This window comes from Calypte anna, chromosome 1 (genome assembly GCF_003957555.1).
Source record: "Calypte anna isolate BGI_N300 chromosome 1, bCalAnn1_v1.p, whole genome shotgun sequence".
NCBI classification, from domain to species: Eukaryota; Metazoa; Chordata; class Aves; order Apodiformes; family Trochilidae; genus Calypte; species Calypte anna.
Window position 1 is genome coordinate 139,718,829 of NC_044244.1, and position 19,609 is coordinate 139,738,437.

General features: G+C 35.3%; 1 protein-coding gene across 1 annotated transcript in view; it reads right to left on the reverse strand.

The window, feature by feature from the left end:
• ATP11A (ATPase phospholipid transporting 11A) overlaps positions 1-19,609 on the reverse strand; it is a 121,868-nt gene that overhangs the window by 27,481 nt on the left and 74,778 nt on the right. The window contains exons 6-19 of the mRNA XM_030446922.1: positions 18,599-18,727; positions 18,033-18,136; positions 14,893-14,943; positions 14,147-14,211; positions 12,522-12,603; positions 11,117-11,267; positions 9,860-10,057; positions 6,937-7,110; positions 5,415-5,575; positions 5,061-5,132; positions 4,143-4,216; positions 3,783-3,886; positions 1,429-1,610; positions 476-727 (exon numbers count right to left, since the gene is read on the reverse strand). Coding sequence (XP_030302782.1) covers positions 476-727; positions 1,429-1,610; positions 3,783-3,886; positions 4,143-4,216; positions 5,061-5,132; positions 5,415-5,575; positions 6,937-7,110; positions 9,860-10,057; positions 11,117-11,267; positions 12,522-12,603; positions 14,147-14,211; positions 14,893-14,943; positions 18,033-18,136; positions 18,599-18,727 — 1,799 coding nt within the window. The remainder of the gene's footprint in view (positions 1-475; positions 728-1,428; positions 1,611-3,782; positions 3,887-4,142; positions 4,217-5,060; positions 5,133-5,414; positions 5,576-6,936; positions 7,111-9,859; positions 10,058-11,116; positions 11,268-12,521; positions 12,604-14,146; positions 14,212-14,892; positions 14,944-18,032; positions 18,137-18,598; positions 18,728-19,609) is intronic.

Below are 19,609 nucleotides of genomic sequence, written 5' to 3' on the forward strand. Positions count from 1 at the left end.
ATTTTATGTTTAACTTCTGCATTCATGACACCTATCTGTCTGTAACTGCAGCATAATCTTCCCTAGAAACAGGGCTAAATGTTGTTGCTCTCTGTGGCCTTCATCTTATCAGTAAAATCATATCACATACTAACTCTGATGACAGGAATATATCACATCTGATTTGGTTTTAAAAGTTTGAGACAGTACTTTGCTTTACAATAACTTTTTCCATGAAGAAGTTCTTTTGCAGTGTAGAAATAGATAATTACAATGGCACTTGTTATTTTTCTTTTAACAGTTAAAGTAGTATTCTGAATAAAATAATGAACCATGACAGCAAAAATGTAAATTTATGTTGAACAAACTTATAGTTATTGCCATATAGAAACATAGTATATATGTTACTGTTCTTAAAGTGACGGATCAATCATTTAATGGTTTATGAAATGCCCACAAGCCCACTCCTGGCTTGACAATTTAACTTTTTCCTTACCCTGAGAAAGTATCCCTGGTTAAGCTGCCATTGTGTCTTAGGACAGTTTTGCTTAGGTCAAAAAGCACATCATGTAAACTCTGTTCCTCAATTTTCTTTGTGGTTAGCTCAAGTATTTGGGTATTTCTCCGGAAAAGTTTGCAAGCATAGCAAGTAGCTGCAGCAGTCTCCATTTTGTCTCCTGTCAGAACCCAAACTTTAATTCCAGCTTTCTGGAGTGCTTCAATAGTGTCAGCAGCTTTTTCTTGTAGTCTGTGGAAGTCAAGTGATAACATAAATTGTCAGATTGCTAGGAAATGGGAAATTCAGAGGTCTTTAATGAAAGGTTTCCATAACCAAATAAATAAACAAAAATAATCAATAAAAGTTATTGCATAAAATAATTTTACCCAAGGTGCAAATCTAAAAATATTTAAGGAAGTGGTACATTATGAATAATTAGGTTTGACATTTTCAAACTCTCACCTTTCATTTATAAAGACTAAAAGACAAGATGCTTCATTCCCCATACAAGTACTTCAGTGAAAACATTTTCAGTGCTTTCAGCTCATGACATCAAACAGTGAAGTACTGCTGATTTATTAAAGTTACCTCCCAGTTTTAACACACAGTTTTTGAATTTTTTTAAAGACCTGAAGATTATTCCTTCATTTCCTCAATACCTATTTTGTAGTTTTTTCCTCCAAAACCTTTCTCTACAATTTGTTCAGTGAAGTATTACATGAACAGTGTGTAAATGGCTTGAATATACTGATTTTTGTACATTTAACTATTCAGCACTAGCTTATTAAATTACAAAGTTTCTGCATGTAACTTTAGTAAGCTAAGGGTATGGAATTGGTTGTAACAAAGGGTTTTTCATATAGATCTCTAATCAAAAAAAAGAGTTACAAGAGGGTCTTCAACTACTTTGATAACACCACTGAGCATAAGAAACTAAGAGACGTACTAACCGATCTTCAACAGCTGTAGCACCAAGTAAAATAAAATCTCTTTCTATCTTCTCATACACTCCTGCCAATTTCTTTTCCCGGTCGTGAAGGGCCAACTTTGCACTCTGAAGCAGCTTCTGTACCTCACTATATTCATTTGCTGTGAGCTTTTTATATGCAACACACAATGTTCGCAGTCCCTCCTAAAGAATGTAATCAAAAGAAACAAAATGCCTCTTAGAAATCTCTTCTTAAACTTCTTGCTGGTATTTATGATAGAATATTTGAGAAATTAAAATTTTACTACTGACTTGAAGAGTCTTACTGCTCACTATTACAGTGAGGTGAGTATAATACAGACTAGTACAGTTTATTCTAGACTAGAACATGGTTCAGTTTGATTTCGTGCTGCCCTGGAAGCAGTAACAACATGAGGGATAAAACCTCACTCCTCCAGAAGAGAGACAGCTCAGCCACCCAACTGGATATATGAGATTACCAGAGAAAGGAGAGTCAAGGTAAAAATTTCCTTCCCTGTGTGTATAACTGGGCAGGATGAGTCAGAATAAATAACAGTAACATAAATAGTAGCTCTACAGAGTCTGATTTTGATGCTGTGTTGCAGCAGAGACAAGGACAAAACATCACAGTGTTTAAAGTGAAAATCCAACTGTGCCATTTCAGCCAAGTGAAAACTATAATTTAGCTGTGGGTACTTCAGGCTGGTTAAGACTTTTTGACTGTGTGATGAGTAAGAGTGGGGCATATGGACTGTGTAAGGCAGGAAAAAGATACTGTAACACAGGAAGGAAGATTTGCCACCTCTAATATATTGCCTCTCACAACACTGTTGTGAGTTTAACTGGCACTTTTCCTAAACTTTAATCCAGTAGGTCTTTGTATAGTTACTAATTACCAATCCAAGAAGAAAGAAAAAACCTCCCTGACTCTTGTTATTGATAAGGTCAGGTGCCAGGTGGCTGGCTGTATCTTCTTTCAGGAGCTTCTGAATGTAGGAGCCTGTCCTATTTCCAGTAACCCGAGGATGAAGAAGCAGCTGCTGGTCCGGGTTTCTCTCTTGACAGACATTGGATGGATAAAATATGTAAACACTTATTTCAGTTTCATTACCCTCCCTCATTTGTAATTTTTAGGCAGCTGTTCTATGTAGTAAAGCTTAGCATAGCATTTTTGCAAGGAGTTTTGAAGTTTCTCTTCAAAACAAATGCAGGTAAAACAAATGATCAGAGGGCTGGAGCACCTCCTCTATGAAGACAGGCGGAAGAAGCTGGGGTTGTTCAGACAGGAAAAAAGGAGGCTCTGAGGTGACTTTAGAGCAGCTTCCCAATATCTGAAGGGGGCCTACAAAAAAGCTGGGGTAGGGCTTTATTTCAGTGGCTGTGTAGCAAGAGGGCAATGGTTTAAAACTTGAAGAGATTTAGATTAGATATTAAGAGGCAATTCTTAACTAAGAGGGTAAGACACTGGCACAGGTTGCCCAGGGAAGTTGTGGATGCCACCTCTCTGGAAGTGTTCAAGGGCAGGTTGGATGGGGCTTTGAGCAACCTGATACCATGGCAGGGGGTTTGGAACTAGATGATCTTTAAGGTCACTTATAACATTAGCCATTCTAGGATTCTATGATGCTATGAAAATTGTAAGATTTTTTTCAGATAGTTGTAATAATGCTTTATTTTCAGTTTGAGTACTAGATGCCAGCAAATTTTATCCTATTTATAAGGATGGCAGTCATTTTCCAATTACAATGGGTTCTGTGTACTTTTGGACACAGAAAAATTCAGTATTTTACAACTCCACATATTACCATTTGGGTAAAATTATGTTCTAAATTTCTTTTAAAGGCGATCAAACAGTTTATAGCTCTTTTTTAACACACAAAAATATAAGTGTAAGGATGCTCACTGCACTGCTTCTCCCTAAGAAGCACATTTGTTGCTACACTGTGCTCTAAGGGATATTCTCTTTTAAGAGCGTGCAGAACAATCAAAGGAAGCAAATAGAAATTGCTAAGTCTGGGACCTAAAAGTAGGGATTTTCAGTTAAGTTATTCACTTTTCTTTCATTCAGAAGTCAGCTGAAACCACCACAGCCACACTAAAAACCTAATTGATGACCTCTGGGGTAACCCAGAGTTGTGCTGATCTAACACATTCATATGTCACTATAACTGCCCCTCAGAAGGGGAGGTGAGACAGATTCAAATAAGGAAGTAACACAGACTGCTACCCATACAGCCTATGTGCTCTTAACCTTGGTGTCTAGTGAGACAAATACATGATTACATAAAGTAGATCAGAACACTTGATTTTTTTGGACACTGACATCACATGAATAGATCAATAAAACAACCTTACCACTGCATTGCGTTCAACTCTGGATCGTATTTGGTCAATTTTGCCTTCTTTAACTCTAGGAAATATGGAAGAATCTGCTCCCTTACAAAACAGAAATATATCACCTAAAAGAGACAGCATATGGAATTCAAAATGGCCAAACATGTCCTTCTTAAATAAATAAATAAATAAATATATTATTAATTCTTCAAGAAGATTTCTTCCAACATTTTTATAACATTCGCATTCATGCTGGTCCCTGGTACCCTTTTTTATAAAGAAAGGCACAGAGAGTGATTAATACTTAATTCTCTCATAAATCTGAATTAGATTCAAGTGAAACAAAACCATGTAAGAAGAAACAGAATGTGACAGTCCTACCTGTTGAAGATTTAACAATTACACTCATTCGCCGTCTCACAGAATCAAAACTCAAAACCTCTAGTAATTCAAACCTGAAACAGAATCAGAATTATTTATAAACAACTCTGCTTTTCCAGATTCCTAAACTATGACTTTTAGCATACCAAATACAAAATACCTTTTAAAATGGAAAATTATGTTGAGTACTTGAATACAGAGCTAGTACTCAATGAAACAGGAGGTTACAGATAATAAATAGGGAAGGCCCTTAGCTACTAATTCCTTAACTGCAGGGTTCATGCATTTGTGTCCAAGAGTCCTTGTGTGGTCAGCAGAGTACACATGCAGGAAGACACAGATATGCAAAAGCCTTAACCAGAAGATATCTACAAAATTGTAAAGTAACATTTTCAAAAATATGTACATCCCATTAAAAAACTGTACTACTCAAAGCTTTGGAAATTTTACTCATATTAAGATGTACAAGATTTATTCTACCTGCCAAAGGAAAATGACAAAAAAACCCCAATACCCATTTAAAATTTCATTTGAACCAGCTATAAATACTTATTCAATAGATATTACCCTTCTGGAAATTACACAGATTAGTTGTGATCAACAAATGGGGTACATAGCCTTTTCTATTAAGAAAATATTGTTTGAACAAAGGAAAAATGAGGTCCATGGCACCACACCGCTGTTGTTTTATTAATATTTTGTCATGCATATATTGTCAAATGAACAGACTAAGTGAAAATATTGAACTAAGGAGACTATTAAAATTATAAATATTAGTAGATTATTTGTATCCTTGTAAAATCTGTAGAATTTCTGAATTTTCTGAATTAAAACTTAATGTATAGGGGCAGAATGATTTATTAAATAAAGTAAAATCCCTTCATCAGCCTCTTTTTTTTTATATTTTAAACCACTCACCTCTCTATCTCATTTTCCCGATTTAAGATCTCCATAACATTGTCCTTCAGCCTTAGGTAGGTGTATCCAAGTCTGTAAAATGAAACACACATTAAGGGAATGAATACAACAGTTATACAATCACCCAGTTTAAGTACGTCCTAAGGATTTAAGACCAAGCTTGTCTGCAGAAACAAAAAGCCAAACCATTTTTATTTAACTTATGAATATGAATAATCATGACTGTATGTTAAAAAAATCATCAGGTTTAGGTGATTTGGTGTTTGTTATTATGATCTTTGTGCTAAAAATAATTTTGAACTTTAGCTGTTACATCTCTAGATAAAAAAGTATCATACCTAATTATGCACATACCTCTGTATTCCCTCAACTAAAGCAATTTCATCAGGTGATGATGAAATATAAATACAAGATCTTGAGAGCTGGTTTTTCTTCAATCCGTCCATACTATCATCATCTTTTACTTGAACAGTGTGGCAAAGACAAAGAGCTCGGAAAAATAGTTCCTCTCTCTCCTAAAAAATGAAAGGAATGGTTGTAATTATATGGAACCACCTTCAAGTACTCCCCTGAAAAGTTTTTGTTTGCAAGGTTATCAATGTCACTGATTACTGCTGTTTATTATCAGATAAAGTCATTGTCACAGGCCACCTGCCCTTTAAGGGAAGCCAAGTCTTTCCCACTGCTGAACAGCTGCTAATGCTACCACCACTGCTATTCAAGTCAAGCTGCTGATGTCCAAAAAAGTCTGTGCATCTTTGCCCACTCTAGGTGCCTAGCTGGAGCAAAGAGTGTTTGGTTTCTTTTTCTCTAATTTTGCTTAAACTAACAATCTGCCAGTCAAGGTGTAACTTCAGGAGTCCCGAGTCCAGACAGAGGGATGCAGCACCTGGGGCACAAGTGCTATAAGCTTCACAGATCCCAGTTTCTTATGCAACTTGAACACATCTCAGAGATAAATAAAATAAAAGGACCTTTTGGTAGCTAGAGCCAACACCTTCTGTAATGTTTCAGATTGTTTGGCAATGAGAGCTTCTGACAGAAGAAAGATTTTATTTTGTGGATCCTGGCTGCATTCTACCTGTAACTTTGTGTCTCAATCTTCTTCCATGCTACACAATGCATATTGCCTGTGGCATTGCAATTCCAAGATAAAAACACTTAGGACAACTGTCTGAGAGTACCATATGGCTATCAAATTACACCAATATATTTTAAGATGCCTTGTTTTGCCATAGTGAGGGGTATGGCCAAAGTATGATTTGAGTACTGACACATTTTAAAATATTCTGTCATTTGGCTAAGATTACCCTGCCCACTTACACTCTGCTCACCAGTTGACATGAAGTCGCCTTAACTTTCAACTAAATTTGGTTTAACTGAGCAAAAAAGCCACAGCACATACACACTGTGTCAGCACATTTCTGATATGGATATATTAAGTCACATTTAAAAGTAATTTATTCTCATCATAACCCTTTCTTTGGCCACACCTTCACTCAGTGATGACTAAACAAGTGTTTGCATACAGCACTCATTTCCCCATTTAAGGAGTTTCATACCTTTATTTCCCTGTAGAAGCTAATGTTAAATGAATACCAGGTTCTTTAAGCTGCTAACCAGATGAAGTTCTGTATTTTGGGGTTTTATTTAATTTTTATTTTGCAGATGCAGTAACTTTGAAAACTTCCTAGTAAGCTTTAAATCTTACTCTCAACTAGGAAAAGAAAATGTTGATGTTCTGATGTATTTCCTGCAGTTATCTATTTTGATTAATGAAATTCATGGATGCTGTATTTCTAATATACCCTCCATCAACACAGATCAATTTCTGCATTTCATTTTAAAAAGAAGAACCACGGAAGAATCATCATACCTTTGCACTGCTTCCTGGAGAAGAATCAATCATATCAATGCCTGTACAGTCATGGAGAATTTGGCCATTGCAGATAACATGTGGTACATAAACGTGCCCTTCAATGCAACATTCTATGAATTCCATGTTGTTCTCAGTTAATGTTCCTGTTTTATCTGTGAAGACATACTCAATCTGCAAATGAGCAAAAATTAAAAACAGCAGGAATATGAACAGAGATTTCCCAAGGTCTCTTAGCTATATTATTAGTGGGTTACGTCTTCCTTTAAAGATCCTTATACAGGTAAAGGAAGACAGCAATTTCTTTGGAAGTCATCTCCCAAAAAAATCTGAGCCCTGAAAGATTTTATCATACAAGAGTATCAGCAAAGCTCTTTTTTTGTCTCACAACACACATAAATAATGAGTTTAACCTACTTTCACCCTCCCCTTAAATTCCTTTTGTTTTTTAATCCCTTTATTGCTGCAAGACAGACATTTATGGAAACGAAATGCACATACAATTCCATTTCTCATGGGTCTTTACTCAATATATATATATGCCTGGATTTGGATCAGTTACTGTCAGAAGAGTGTTCAGGGTAGTATTGGAATTCCCCACTACAGTTATCTTAGTTTAAATGAGGACTCTGGACTAATGGCCACGTGCAGTTATACACATGAGCACTGTTATTGCCCTGGAAACATTCCTTTTGTCTAAATAATGCATTTTTCATTAATTCTGTCTTTTACAGTGAGCCCCAGAATTTAAGGATAACAACATCAAAAATAAAACCAAAGTCTGAACTATGATCCAGAACAACCAGATCAACACAAGCTCAATTTTGGATATTGGATATAGGCATTGATACAGAGTCTGTGTACATAATTGGGTAATTAAGAGCATTATGTAGGGTTAGGAGTTAAAACACCAGAAGTAAGGCAACTATTTAGTATTTTTTAGATTTTTTAACAAACTTCAACATTTATCAAGTGCACGAAACAAAATAAACAAGTTTTTACTCTAAGAGAAGTCATTCAATATGTGAACTTTCCTCCTAACATTTTTCTAACATTAACTATTCTAAAAAGGCAAGTTTTCAAATTTTCCAGTGTTATCTGTGAACTCAATAGCTCTATGCAACTTTTTAAAAAGTGAACAGTATTCTATGGATTTCTTTCATCTTTCCTATATTCAGTTTCATAATAAATTTATAGATACAAATGCTATCAATCACAAGTCTATTTTTCATTCAGTGAAATGAAAACTTTGGGATCAACACCCATTACATAAAACCAGGAATAAAGCATCACTATGATGGTATTTGCTACAACAACAAATAGATTCACAATCAAAGCTTTCATTAGAAATATATTATCTTTTAAAAATGTAGAAGCAAAATTTGGTTTCTTGGATTGGTACTAATAATTCCAAGTACTGTTGAGGGCCACAGTCTAGGGATGGCACTTAAATTCAGTAATTCTAAGTTAGTTTTTATAATAGAATCACAGAATGGTTGTGGTTGAAGGGTACCTTCAGAGGTCATCTGTCCATCCACCCTGCTCTAGCAGTTGCCCAGGACCATAGCTAGAGTTTGCCTGGGCAACTTAGAGAGTAAAATAGTGTTTCCTGATGTTCAGACAGACCCTCATTATTGCTGGTGGTTGTGACAGACCACTGCCTCTGGTCCTGTCACTGGGCACCACTGAAAAGAGCCTGGTTCCACCCTCCCTTTGGGTACTTATATAGACTGATAAGATCCTCTCTGAAGCTTCCATTCTCCAGGCTGGACAGTCCCAGCTCTCTTAGACTGTTTTCATGTGAAAAATGTTCCAGTCCCTTTACTATCTTTGTTGCTCGCCACTAGATTCCCTCCAGTATGCTCGTTATCTCATACTGGGGAGCCCAGAACTGGACACAGTACCCCAGGGTGGCCCCCTCTTAAGTGCAGAGCAGAGGACAAAGCGAGCATTTGCTTTCTTTGCTATAAGGGAATGTTGCTGGCTTGTGTTCAACTTGAGTGTCCAGCAGGACCCCTGGCTCCTTTTGTGCCAAACTGCTTTCCAGCAGCACACTGTGCCTTGTCATCCAGACCATTAATTATCAGAACTGGACCCAGTCCTGATAACGGACCCTGGTGCATCCTGTTAGTTACTGGCTTCCCACTGCTGAACACCATCTTTTGGGCCCGTTCAGTTTTCAGTTCATTTCACACTCTGCTCATCCAGCCCAGAACTTCTCAGTTTATCTACAAGAAACCTATGGGAGACCCATAACAATATAATACTTGGTAACACCTTTTATCCATACAGTTGTGTCCCTAAAAACTTAAATTACTATTTTGGCTGTACAAAAAGGCAATACACCTTCTTACTTATTTCTTTGAAAACCTATGAAAGCATTTTGAATACATAGTGATCTGAAATATTTTCTCAAAAAATATTCAGGTGTATCTGTGTCAAGGTGATGAGTTTCTTACCACAGGACACTAAGCATAGGACTACTTTTGGAAAATGAGGGTGACAATCATTTTACTGGATGAAACTTTTATCTGGAGATTTGGTGTCAGTCTAGCCACACAAAGGTTTTTGGGTTTTTTTCCATCTGACTTTCACTCTAAATTAGACTTTTACTCTAAAGAAGTTAGATGCTTATATAATCTGCTTCTACAGTCAATGAAGAGAAATCCTCACCTTCTAAAGTGTTCGCTTTTTATTAAGACAGTAATACTAACTGACCCCTACTAGCTGGCTAAGAAATCAGAATTTCTGTTTCTAAATATTTAAAGATCTCAATTTTTATTTTAAAAATAAGCAGCACTAAAGCAACTAACCAGCACACTAAGATGCAAAAAAAAAAAAAACCCCAAACTTGAAGTGAAACTTTTAAAATAAAAATCCCAGTAGGCACAGTTGAAAAAAATGATCATTTGATGAAATTTACCTGTCCCAGCTCTTCATTGAGGTCAGAAGTATTCACCAGTGGTCCTTCACCTGTGTCCTCATCATACATTTCCTCATCCCATGCGAGGAAATAAGACCCAAGAAACTTCTGCATTTCCACAGTGACATACATGGATACAGGAATAATGTAGTTGAAAAGAACCATGAATGCCAGGAAGTCCGTAAAAGCTCGAAGAAACTGTGAGAGAAACAAGATAAAAATACTGATTTTTCTTGCAACACCAAAAACCAAAAGACAACTACATCCATTTGTAAATTATGTTCTTTAGTAACTTTTGAACAATAAGCAACACCTTTCACAGCTCACAGTTCAGCACAAAATTTTGTTTTAAATTTGTATTTTTCCTCAGAGACATAGAGATGTACAGTCCTGTAACACATAAAGGTTATCAAGTTCTAGACCAACTCAGGAGAGTGCCAAACACCTGCATAAGAGCAAGGAAAACAATAAAATGTGCATTGTGAAACCACCAAAAAATACCAGAAGACTACAGTAACTCTCTCAAGCATTACTAGATTATGTAACTTTCAGGGAGTGTTTAATGAATAAATAAAGATTTCCCTTCCTTCTCTCACTACAAGTAGAATGTGCGCACATAACTTTGTTCCATTTGTTCAGTGGGGGAGACTTGTTGGAGGCAGAGTCAACCTGCTGACTTGTTTCAGATAGTGTCACTGGTAGTAATGAGAAATCCAGAACGTGTCTGGCTAGCATCTGCTCAGCATGTGTTTAGGGTAAAACAGGAAATTTGCCCCTATAGTGATTGGGAGGATTTAGTGAAATGATATTATGCTTTTTGTATTGTGAGTGCAGTTTGTTACTTCAGATCACCTTGGTACCCTTTTTGGGCTATGTCTTTGCTCTTGTTACCACAAGAACAACTCTTGCTTATTTCTAGTGCTGAAGACAGTTACAGGGCTGTATGAGCCTCAGCTTTTGAGGGGTATTTTTACAGAGATTCCTATTCTCAAAAGAGCAAACTCTTTTGAACATGCATCTGTTGTACGATCACCAATAGTTTTTGTATATACTGTCAGTGATATATATATATATATATATACACACATATATATAACATATATACTGTTAGCAAAACAAGCAACAGTTTATGATCAGCTGTATATACTTAAGTAGTGTTATTATGAATTAACTTTTCAGTGGAACTGAAAATTAACTTTTCAGTGGAACTGAAAATTAACTTTTGAGAGGAACTTCTTCTGTATTTTATTTCCATACCAGATGTCTCTTCCTTTCGGACTCTGTTTTCTGGTTATACCATGGCTCATCACGAAATGGATCACTCTGCCAGATATACTTCAGGACAGTATTTATTAGTGCTTTAGTGATGAGAATACAGAGGTATACAATAAGGAATACATTCATTGATCTGGAAAAAAAAAAGAAAAAAAAGAAAAAAAAGAAAAAAATCATTCCATAAACATATAAAGTACAAAATTCATTAAAATACTTGCACTTCATCCTAACTTGCTTCAAGTCTAACAGTGCCATGATGTTAAATAACTGCTTTACAGTGTTTTCCCAATGAAGAAAATGAAAGAAAAATCCCAATGAAGAAAAATCAAGGACCTTTTTCTACTTAAAATTTTAACTTATGCAAAATATGTGTGACATATTACCAAACCTAGTATATTAGTGAAAACAGTAGTATAGATGCAATCAGAACAGAGTACTTGTATCTGAAGAGCTTTTAATGTCATTTCCCTGAAGCAATATAAGAACACCCACATAAGCACTTTTATAGAATTACAGTATATTTTGCTATGTTGCTGTAATAGTTTTAAGTCTTCCTAGGCAGATCTGAAAAAAGAAAGGGCAGGAACACATTTAAAATTATATTGACATCAGTGACAGCCATGAACTAAAAGCCATGGGCTATGCACATCAGTAACAACAGAAACAGACAGATCATCATTGCTCAGTCGCTGTGTAGAAGCTGTGGTCAGCTTCCCAGTACATCTTGCCTTGATCAATGCCATCTATTTTTCTTCACAAGGTTGGACACCTTACACAGAGCTGATGATTTCACATAGCAGAGTAGGACTAGAAAATAATCCTCTCTGTTTTAGAAAAGTAAGCAACCCATGTCAGCTCATCCCTTGAGGATAGCAGTATCTTCCTTTTCTATCATATGTGCCTATATGGAACTTTCTATTTTATCTAAACCATAGAAAACCTGCCACAGAAAGGCTTAGTGTTTTGATCCAAGGTGAAGTGCATCAAAAGAGTTATTTTTACTGAATTCAAGACTTAATTGCAATGAAAATGAATGTTAGGGTATTGAAGCACATAATCTAAGAAAACTGTCTGTAGGTATACTCTAATGAGTGAAGGAAAAGTCTTCTGGAACAGCAAAACACATCACATCTTAGAAAGGTAAGCACTACATCAAGGTGCCTTCTTTTTTCATATTTAGCATTTAAGAAAAATTCAGTATTTAGAACCTCATTTATATGGTGTTATACATGATCCCTTTTTAAATTAACAAATTCTATCCCAGAAAAACAGATTTTAAATCCCTGTGCTTCTTTTTTTCATTTAAATCAAAGGAATGTATTTTTTAAAAAATCCTCTTCCATTCATTCTTATTTTCCACCCACAAAATAAATATTGGAAATTTTACTTTTCCACAGCAGATCGCTTCTGTGATTTTGACTGGTAATTTAATGCCATCTTCGTTTCCATGCCAGTGTAGATAGCAACACCTGAAATTAGACAACTTGTTTTACTAAAGATTGTACAGTAAAATAACTTAATAAAAGCACAAGAGAGTATTATACTTTGGTGTTCCTTTAATTCTCTGTAGTCTGAAGAAAAAGTACAAAGAGTTAGATAATACTCATAAACTAGAAATGGCTTTAATACCTTGGTTCACAGTGAGAAATTTTAAGCAGCATTTATGTCCCATCCTAGAGTCAAAGTTCCCAATTGTTAACATGTTGCTATGTATCAAAGCCAAACCAAAGCTGGGTTTTTAATAAATCCTCTTTTAAGTTCTTTTTTTGGCTTTAATTTTAGATTCTAACTCATACATTGTAAAAGGAAATCCTAATATATCTAAACTACAAGATACATCCAAGAAGAATAAAAGGCAACCACTGGTGCTGCTTACTTAAAAAAAAACTTTAATAATAATTCATGAAAACAGTGATCTTTTGATATTACCAATTTCCTGTTGATAACACAGATTGAGAAACTAAACTTCTAAAAGAAGCTGTAAACAAGAGAGCGGATGTAAAGTAGTTATTAAGCCAGCACACATGTACACTGCTAAAATAAAATAATTTGGAATATGGATTGTGTTGAGGTAATGGCTAATACTGAAGCATTAGGTAGAACACAAACAACCACTCACATTAGGGACATGTCTACCCAACACACAAGTTCACAAAAATATCAAAACTATCCTCTCAAATTTACAGAATTGCTTATTACAAACTAACTATATTAGTTCATCTATTTTAGATTACAATTAAAGCCAAAGGAGCAAGTTCAAATTAATATGCACTTTTTACACGTTTTCTGAAGAGAAAGCTGCAAGATTTTGGTATTTTAGGCTATGGAGTTCATGGCTATCTATGATCATTCTTGGGAGTACAAACATTTTGTATGATAGAGGATGACTTGGATCCTGGTTCCTTTTGTCATCAGCAATGAGTGGGTTGCTGCAACTACTCCATTGTCATTCTTAAGAATGAAGAAAACCCATCTCAGTATATGCACATGCTTCCTAAAATATTCAGAATTTTCCATGAAACAAAGACAATTTATAAAAAATACACTGACAGCCTAAGTTTGATTAGGAACTGGTTAAGTGTTGGCTTTCTGTTTTTGTTTGGTTTTTTTTTTTTTTTTTTTGGTCAGTCATCTTGATTTCTGCTTGGGATATCTGTTCTGAGAAATGAACAAAACCAAATTTTTTGACAGGCTCACTAATTGCTTTGGGACAACAATATTCATTCACACTATTTGGTCAAAAGCCAAATATTTACATGAAGATAATAAGCCATCTTCACTGTTTCTTGAGTACTAAACTACAAAATCCTACTTCCAAAAACCTCTATAGACTTCGTACATTATTAGTAACAACTGTACTGCAATTACAGCAAAAATAAACCCTAATAAAAATTTGTAAATCAAATGATCTAACAAAAATCATATGCTCAGTAGTAACTTTAGAGTTGCAACCTTCTTTCACATTTGCTTATAAATTCAGAGTCCATTTATATAATCAATAGAAATACTTACCAAAGATTTTTTCTGTGTTTTTTAAAGTGGCTCCTCTAAGAAGCAGATTTTCAGATCCTAAAGGCCTGTAGTATTACAAAATACAAACATTTATATAGAAACAGCTGACCTTAGAGGAAGCCACGTGAAACAGGAAATCAGTTTTACTTTAGTATTTTTATTTTGTGTAAAAAAAATTACTAGGCAATATATAAAGCTTTTAAATGAAAATATACATATAAAGATGCCTAATTTCACAATTCAAGTCCTAAACCAATGAATCTACAAACCATGTACATAGGTTTCACATGTACACATAGGTCTCACCATTCTAATGATAAGTTGTTTATTTTTAAAAATAGATTCAAGGTGGTTTTTTTTTGTTTATAAAAACTATAGTGTCTTGTATGTTAGAATTACTTACAAAGGAAAATACACTTTTCCATTTTATTTTAAGTATAAATGACATACAAGGTATGAAACAAATACTTACTGTATACATTTCAAAGTATAAAGGCAATTTATTGACTATGGGAATAGATGTAATAATTTTTATGCAGTTTAAGATAATATTTTTGAGCATTATATAAAATACAAATCACCATGAGTGCAGAACCAAGAACTACTTTCTAGAGAGAACATGCAGAATTGTTGCATTCTACTTATGCAGCAGTGGAAAAGAAACAAAAAGTTCAGTATTTTTTAATATTATTCAAAGTATACTCCGTAAAATGCTTAAAGTAGTAGAAATTCTGGATTTTCCCTACCTTGCAATAGGCTCATTCCTGTCATGGTAAACATTTATTCGACCAACAAATCTGCAAGAGAAATATATGAGTAGTTTAGCAGCACTGATAATTTGTGTATGCTAATTTCTGTATGTCCCAATATTTCAGTTTTTTAAACGTACACTACAAGGACCTGTCATTCTTGCTATACAGATGTCTATATACCACACACACCATTTAAAAAAAACCCCACAAATTACTCTCACTTTCAAAACCTTTAAAATGTATGTAAGGATAGACTTATCTGAGAACTATTTGATATAAGGTGTTTACTACAATGAGCAAACAGCTTCCAATTAAACATGCTCTGAATATCCAGGAAGTGAAGAAGAATATAGAGATAGGTATGGGTATACTTAAAACCCATAGATACACAAATACACAGATCAGTAATTCAGTGTAAAAATTGTGTATAAAAATATATAAAAGGTTATAAAATTATGAATGAATTTTCTAATAAGAAAAGAAATCTTATTCTCTAAGCTACCTGAGGTAAATAATGGCATGCTTACTATCCTCTATAATATAAACTTAAAGTCTACAGCCAAGTTAAAAAAAAAACAAACCAAAAGCCAATAGGTAATTTTCCCTTGGAATATGTCTAAGTACATTTTATCAACATTTGCTGGGGTGACCCCAGACTAAGCACACACCAACCTCTCACTCACATCCCTACTGTAGGACAAGGGAGAGAACTGGAAGAGCGTAAGTGAAGGCAAAAAATCCCAAGCAGTTCAAAGACACCCACTGACCACATCCCATAAATATACTGATGCTCAGCCAGTGTCCAAATAATAGCTACTTTGGAAAGACTACACAGCCCCCCAGTTTTATGAAGATGATATTATACAGCCAGAATATCACTCTGGCCAACTCAAGTCAGCTATCCTGGCTGTGTCTGCCCCAAGCTTCTTGCTCACCCCAAACCCACTGAGTGAGAAACAGAAAAAGCCTTGAAACAGAGCAGCAATAACAAAAATGCTGGAATGTTATTAACACTGCTTCTGCCACAAACCAAAAACACTACACCATGTGTGCTCCTATGAAGAAAATTAACCCAATTCCAGACAGACTCAGTTACCTGTATTTGCAAAGCCACTGTCTAAGCAGGTAACCTCAAAACAAAAGGGATTATCTGGGCATTAGCATTCTGGATGGCAGAGAAAACTGTGGGGACTTGGTTGGTCTGTTATCCTGGCAGGGAACCACTCAGGCTCAAAAGAAGTGGCAACCTGTCTGCTGAGAGGACAGCAGGACCACATCTACAGGCGCTGTACAGTTTTTTATGAAGCACCTTAATATAAAATGACTATGTGCCTTTGGAAAGAAAGATTCACTGTTGTGGTTTGTTGAGAAGTAAAATGTCAAGTAAAAATTGGCAGAGATAGTAGCTGTCTACAAATAAGAGTTCTCGTTCATGCATCAACAGCTGTCCCAGTGAATTCCACTGTGTATACTGGAATGACCTTCAAATATCCAAATGTACCCTTCATAATCCATGTGTTTCAAAAAGGCTTAGGTCATTCATGGAATTTGTTTTCTAAAGAATGTGTTCTCTTCCAGGGTTCTACAGCAGTTCCTTGGTCACTGAGATCATGGAAAAGAGCTCCACACCTCAGAAATAAGCAATTTTTTCTATGCATTTTCCAACAGTATGTGTCCACATAAGACTGCATTTTTATTTGTTGCCATATTGTTTCTGTGTATTATTTCAGCTGTTCTTACTATGGCTGAAAAAACAAGTGTTTCCCAATAGTACAGATTTGTCTTTGACAATTCAGGAAGAAACCTCAAAAGAGGCTTCTAAAGATTTAACATGAATTTTAGTGAAATTTTGTACAGTACTTTTGGAAAAAATTGAGCATTGCATAACTTCAAACATTGCTGAAAGGTTTTTCTTCTGGATCCTTAGTTTTTAAATGTCTTGCTAATCATAATGGCTTCATACTATCATTAGCTAATAACACAAAGCAGGGTTGATCACTAGAGATAACAGGCATAAATCCATCTTTCAAATTGTTTGATAATTTCAGAATTTTTTGTCTGACTTCTTGTGAGATCTTATTAAATTGCCCTTTTTTTTTTTTTAACTTGTAAGGTGGCTGATTAAGAGCCCACACCAGGAGTAGAAGCATTTTTAATTTACTTGCTGTTCACTTGCTTTTGCATTATTAATATCTTCAATCTACACCTTTTTTGGAGAAGAGGAGGCTGAGAGGAGACCTTATCACTCTTCAACTACCTCAAAGGAGGTTGGAGCGAGGAGGGAGACAGCCTCTTCCCCTTGGTGGTGTGTGATAGGACCAGAGGAAATGGATGCAAGCTATGAGAAGGGAGGTTTGGGCTGGATATTAGGAAAAGTTTTTTCACTGAAAGGGTTGTCAAACATTGGAATAGTCTGCCCAGGGCACCGTTGGAGTCACCATCCCTGGAGGTATTTAAACAGTGTGTGGACCTGGTCCTTAGGGACATGGTTTAGTGGTGAGCTTACAGCGGTGGTCAAAAGTTGGACTGGATGATCTTGAACGTGTCTTCCAAAGACATTCTGTGTATCTTTTTAAGTTACTTGATCATTTTGTGAGGGTTATTTTAGTTAGAACTAGGTAATATAATCTGTAAATCCACATAAGCAGGCAGTCAAACTATGTTCCTCCACAATAAGCTGAAAGCAGGGAGATGAGTGACAGTGCCACTGGCAACCTCTAGACACCCTATCTTCCCACAGGGTTCCCTCATGAACTGTGACATGGGACTCCCTGACATATAGACTGAGTAAGGGTGCCAGTGTCAAGACATATCATATATAAGTAAAGCTTAATTTTTTTATCATTTAGATTAAGAAAAAAAAAAAAAAAAAAAAAAGAAGTTCTAAAATTTTTGCCACACAGCCCAATGGATCACCATCCAAAGAGGTGCACACCTCTTTGGAGACAACCAGTCAAGAGCAGACCACTGAACTACCTTCAGGAAAGAAGCACAGATGAAAGACTAACCTGACTTCAAGCTCACCCTGGGGCCACCATAAACAGTCAGGTGCAGCCAGTACCCTTTCAGTAGGATACTCTTCCATATTATTGTTAGGGTACCTTGAAAGAAACAAGCAAGAACTGTTTTCTTACTTATAAAGGTCAGGCTGAGGTTGTTCACATTCAATGGTAGCATGTAGTGCATCTATTTCTTGTTCATTGTGAAATGCTTTTGTATCTTGAACAGCATAGTAAGTCTGAAAATAAATGAAAACGTGTAAATAACATAAAAATGGGTGGACAGATACAGGACACGTGAATCTGCAAGTATATTTTAGTTCAGCATGAAACAGATACACTATCTTTTGCAGAAGAGCTCATAGCCCAAAGAAGATGCACTTTTAAATGCTCCTAATTGGGTATCTTCTTACATTATATGCAAGTGCCTTGAAGTGTACTCACAAATCAGGTCAATGTGAAAGCATGTAAGCATGAAAATTTTTGTGCATTACCTCTGTAATCTGCATAACTATAATGGACACAGACAAAACCTCAAATAAATATATTTTTTAACTTTACATAAATATTAATACTTTAAGAGAAATTAAGTTAACTGGTAGAAATATAAGTTATACAAGCTAGCATATCTGCTCACTCATAACACAGTCATATTGTGATCTGTGTAAAAATTAAATGGAAAAAAAAAAGTATTTTATTACTTTGTGACTGGATTCACCATCCAAACTAGCTGTTGTAACAAAGCATGTTCCATCTCCTCTACTACTTGACAGAAATATTAAGTCACATGGGAATGTTTCATCTTCTTTTACCATTACAATATCTCCAACCTAGGGGGAAAAAAAATAATTAAAACAAATAAAATCATTCCTGTAGCAGCCCAAATTTCCAATTTCAAAATCAAAACTTTGGTTCACTCAAATATCTTGAACATCAGAAATTCTTTTTACACCAGGATTTTACCACAGGAGTAAAGAGCTACAGAAGTATCCCTGAGAATTGAATTAGACCTTGTGGAATGACTGAAGACTTATTCAGGAAAACCTTTTGTACACACTGTCTTAACTTTTGCAACATTATTTGAGAGACAGAAAAACAACCTTTGATGTATTCTTACAGGTCATCTTTTACAAAGGAATATAAAAAAATAACAAATGGAAAAGATACTATATATTTTAAGAATATTAGAGTTTCAATTAAGAATCCCATCATAATATGTAATTTTTGTAATTCTTCATGTAGCTCAACATCTGTTCAACATACTTTTATGCCAAAATTCATTATAATAGGATGCAGCTTAAACACAGTTCTCATGCCATACTTTTAAAGCTAATTTCCAATATCCTTAGCAGTTGGCAGAAGTCACTTAATTGTAGTTAAGTAAATTATAGTTAAGTAAAATATCCTGATAACATTCAGCAACAGTAACATCAAAAAATTGTGACAGCTAGGTTTTACTAAAAATTATTGAACTAGGATGATGATAAAACTTGTAGATGTGATAAAGACTTTTTTTTAATGAATAGCATTGAAAAGTTGCAGACTGTACATTTGGCATAGCAGAATTCAAGTTGCTAAGAACACCTGCAACAAAGTGACTTTTAAGTGCAACTCATAAAGACAAAAGTCCTCTTGCCTTTGATTTTCACAGTTGATAGTGGTGAATAATCCTTATTACTTAATAACTCTTCTAGCATGATTCTCTCTGTAAG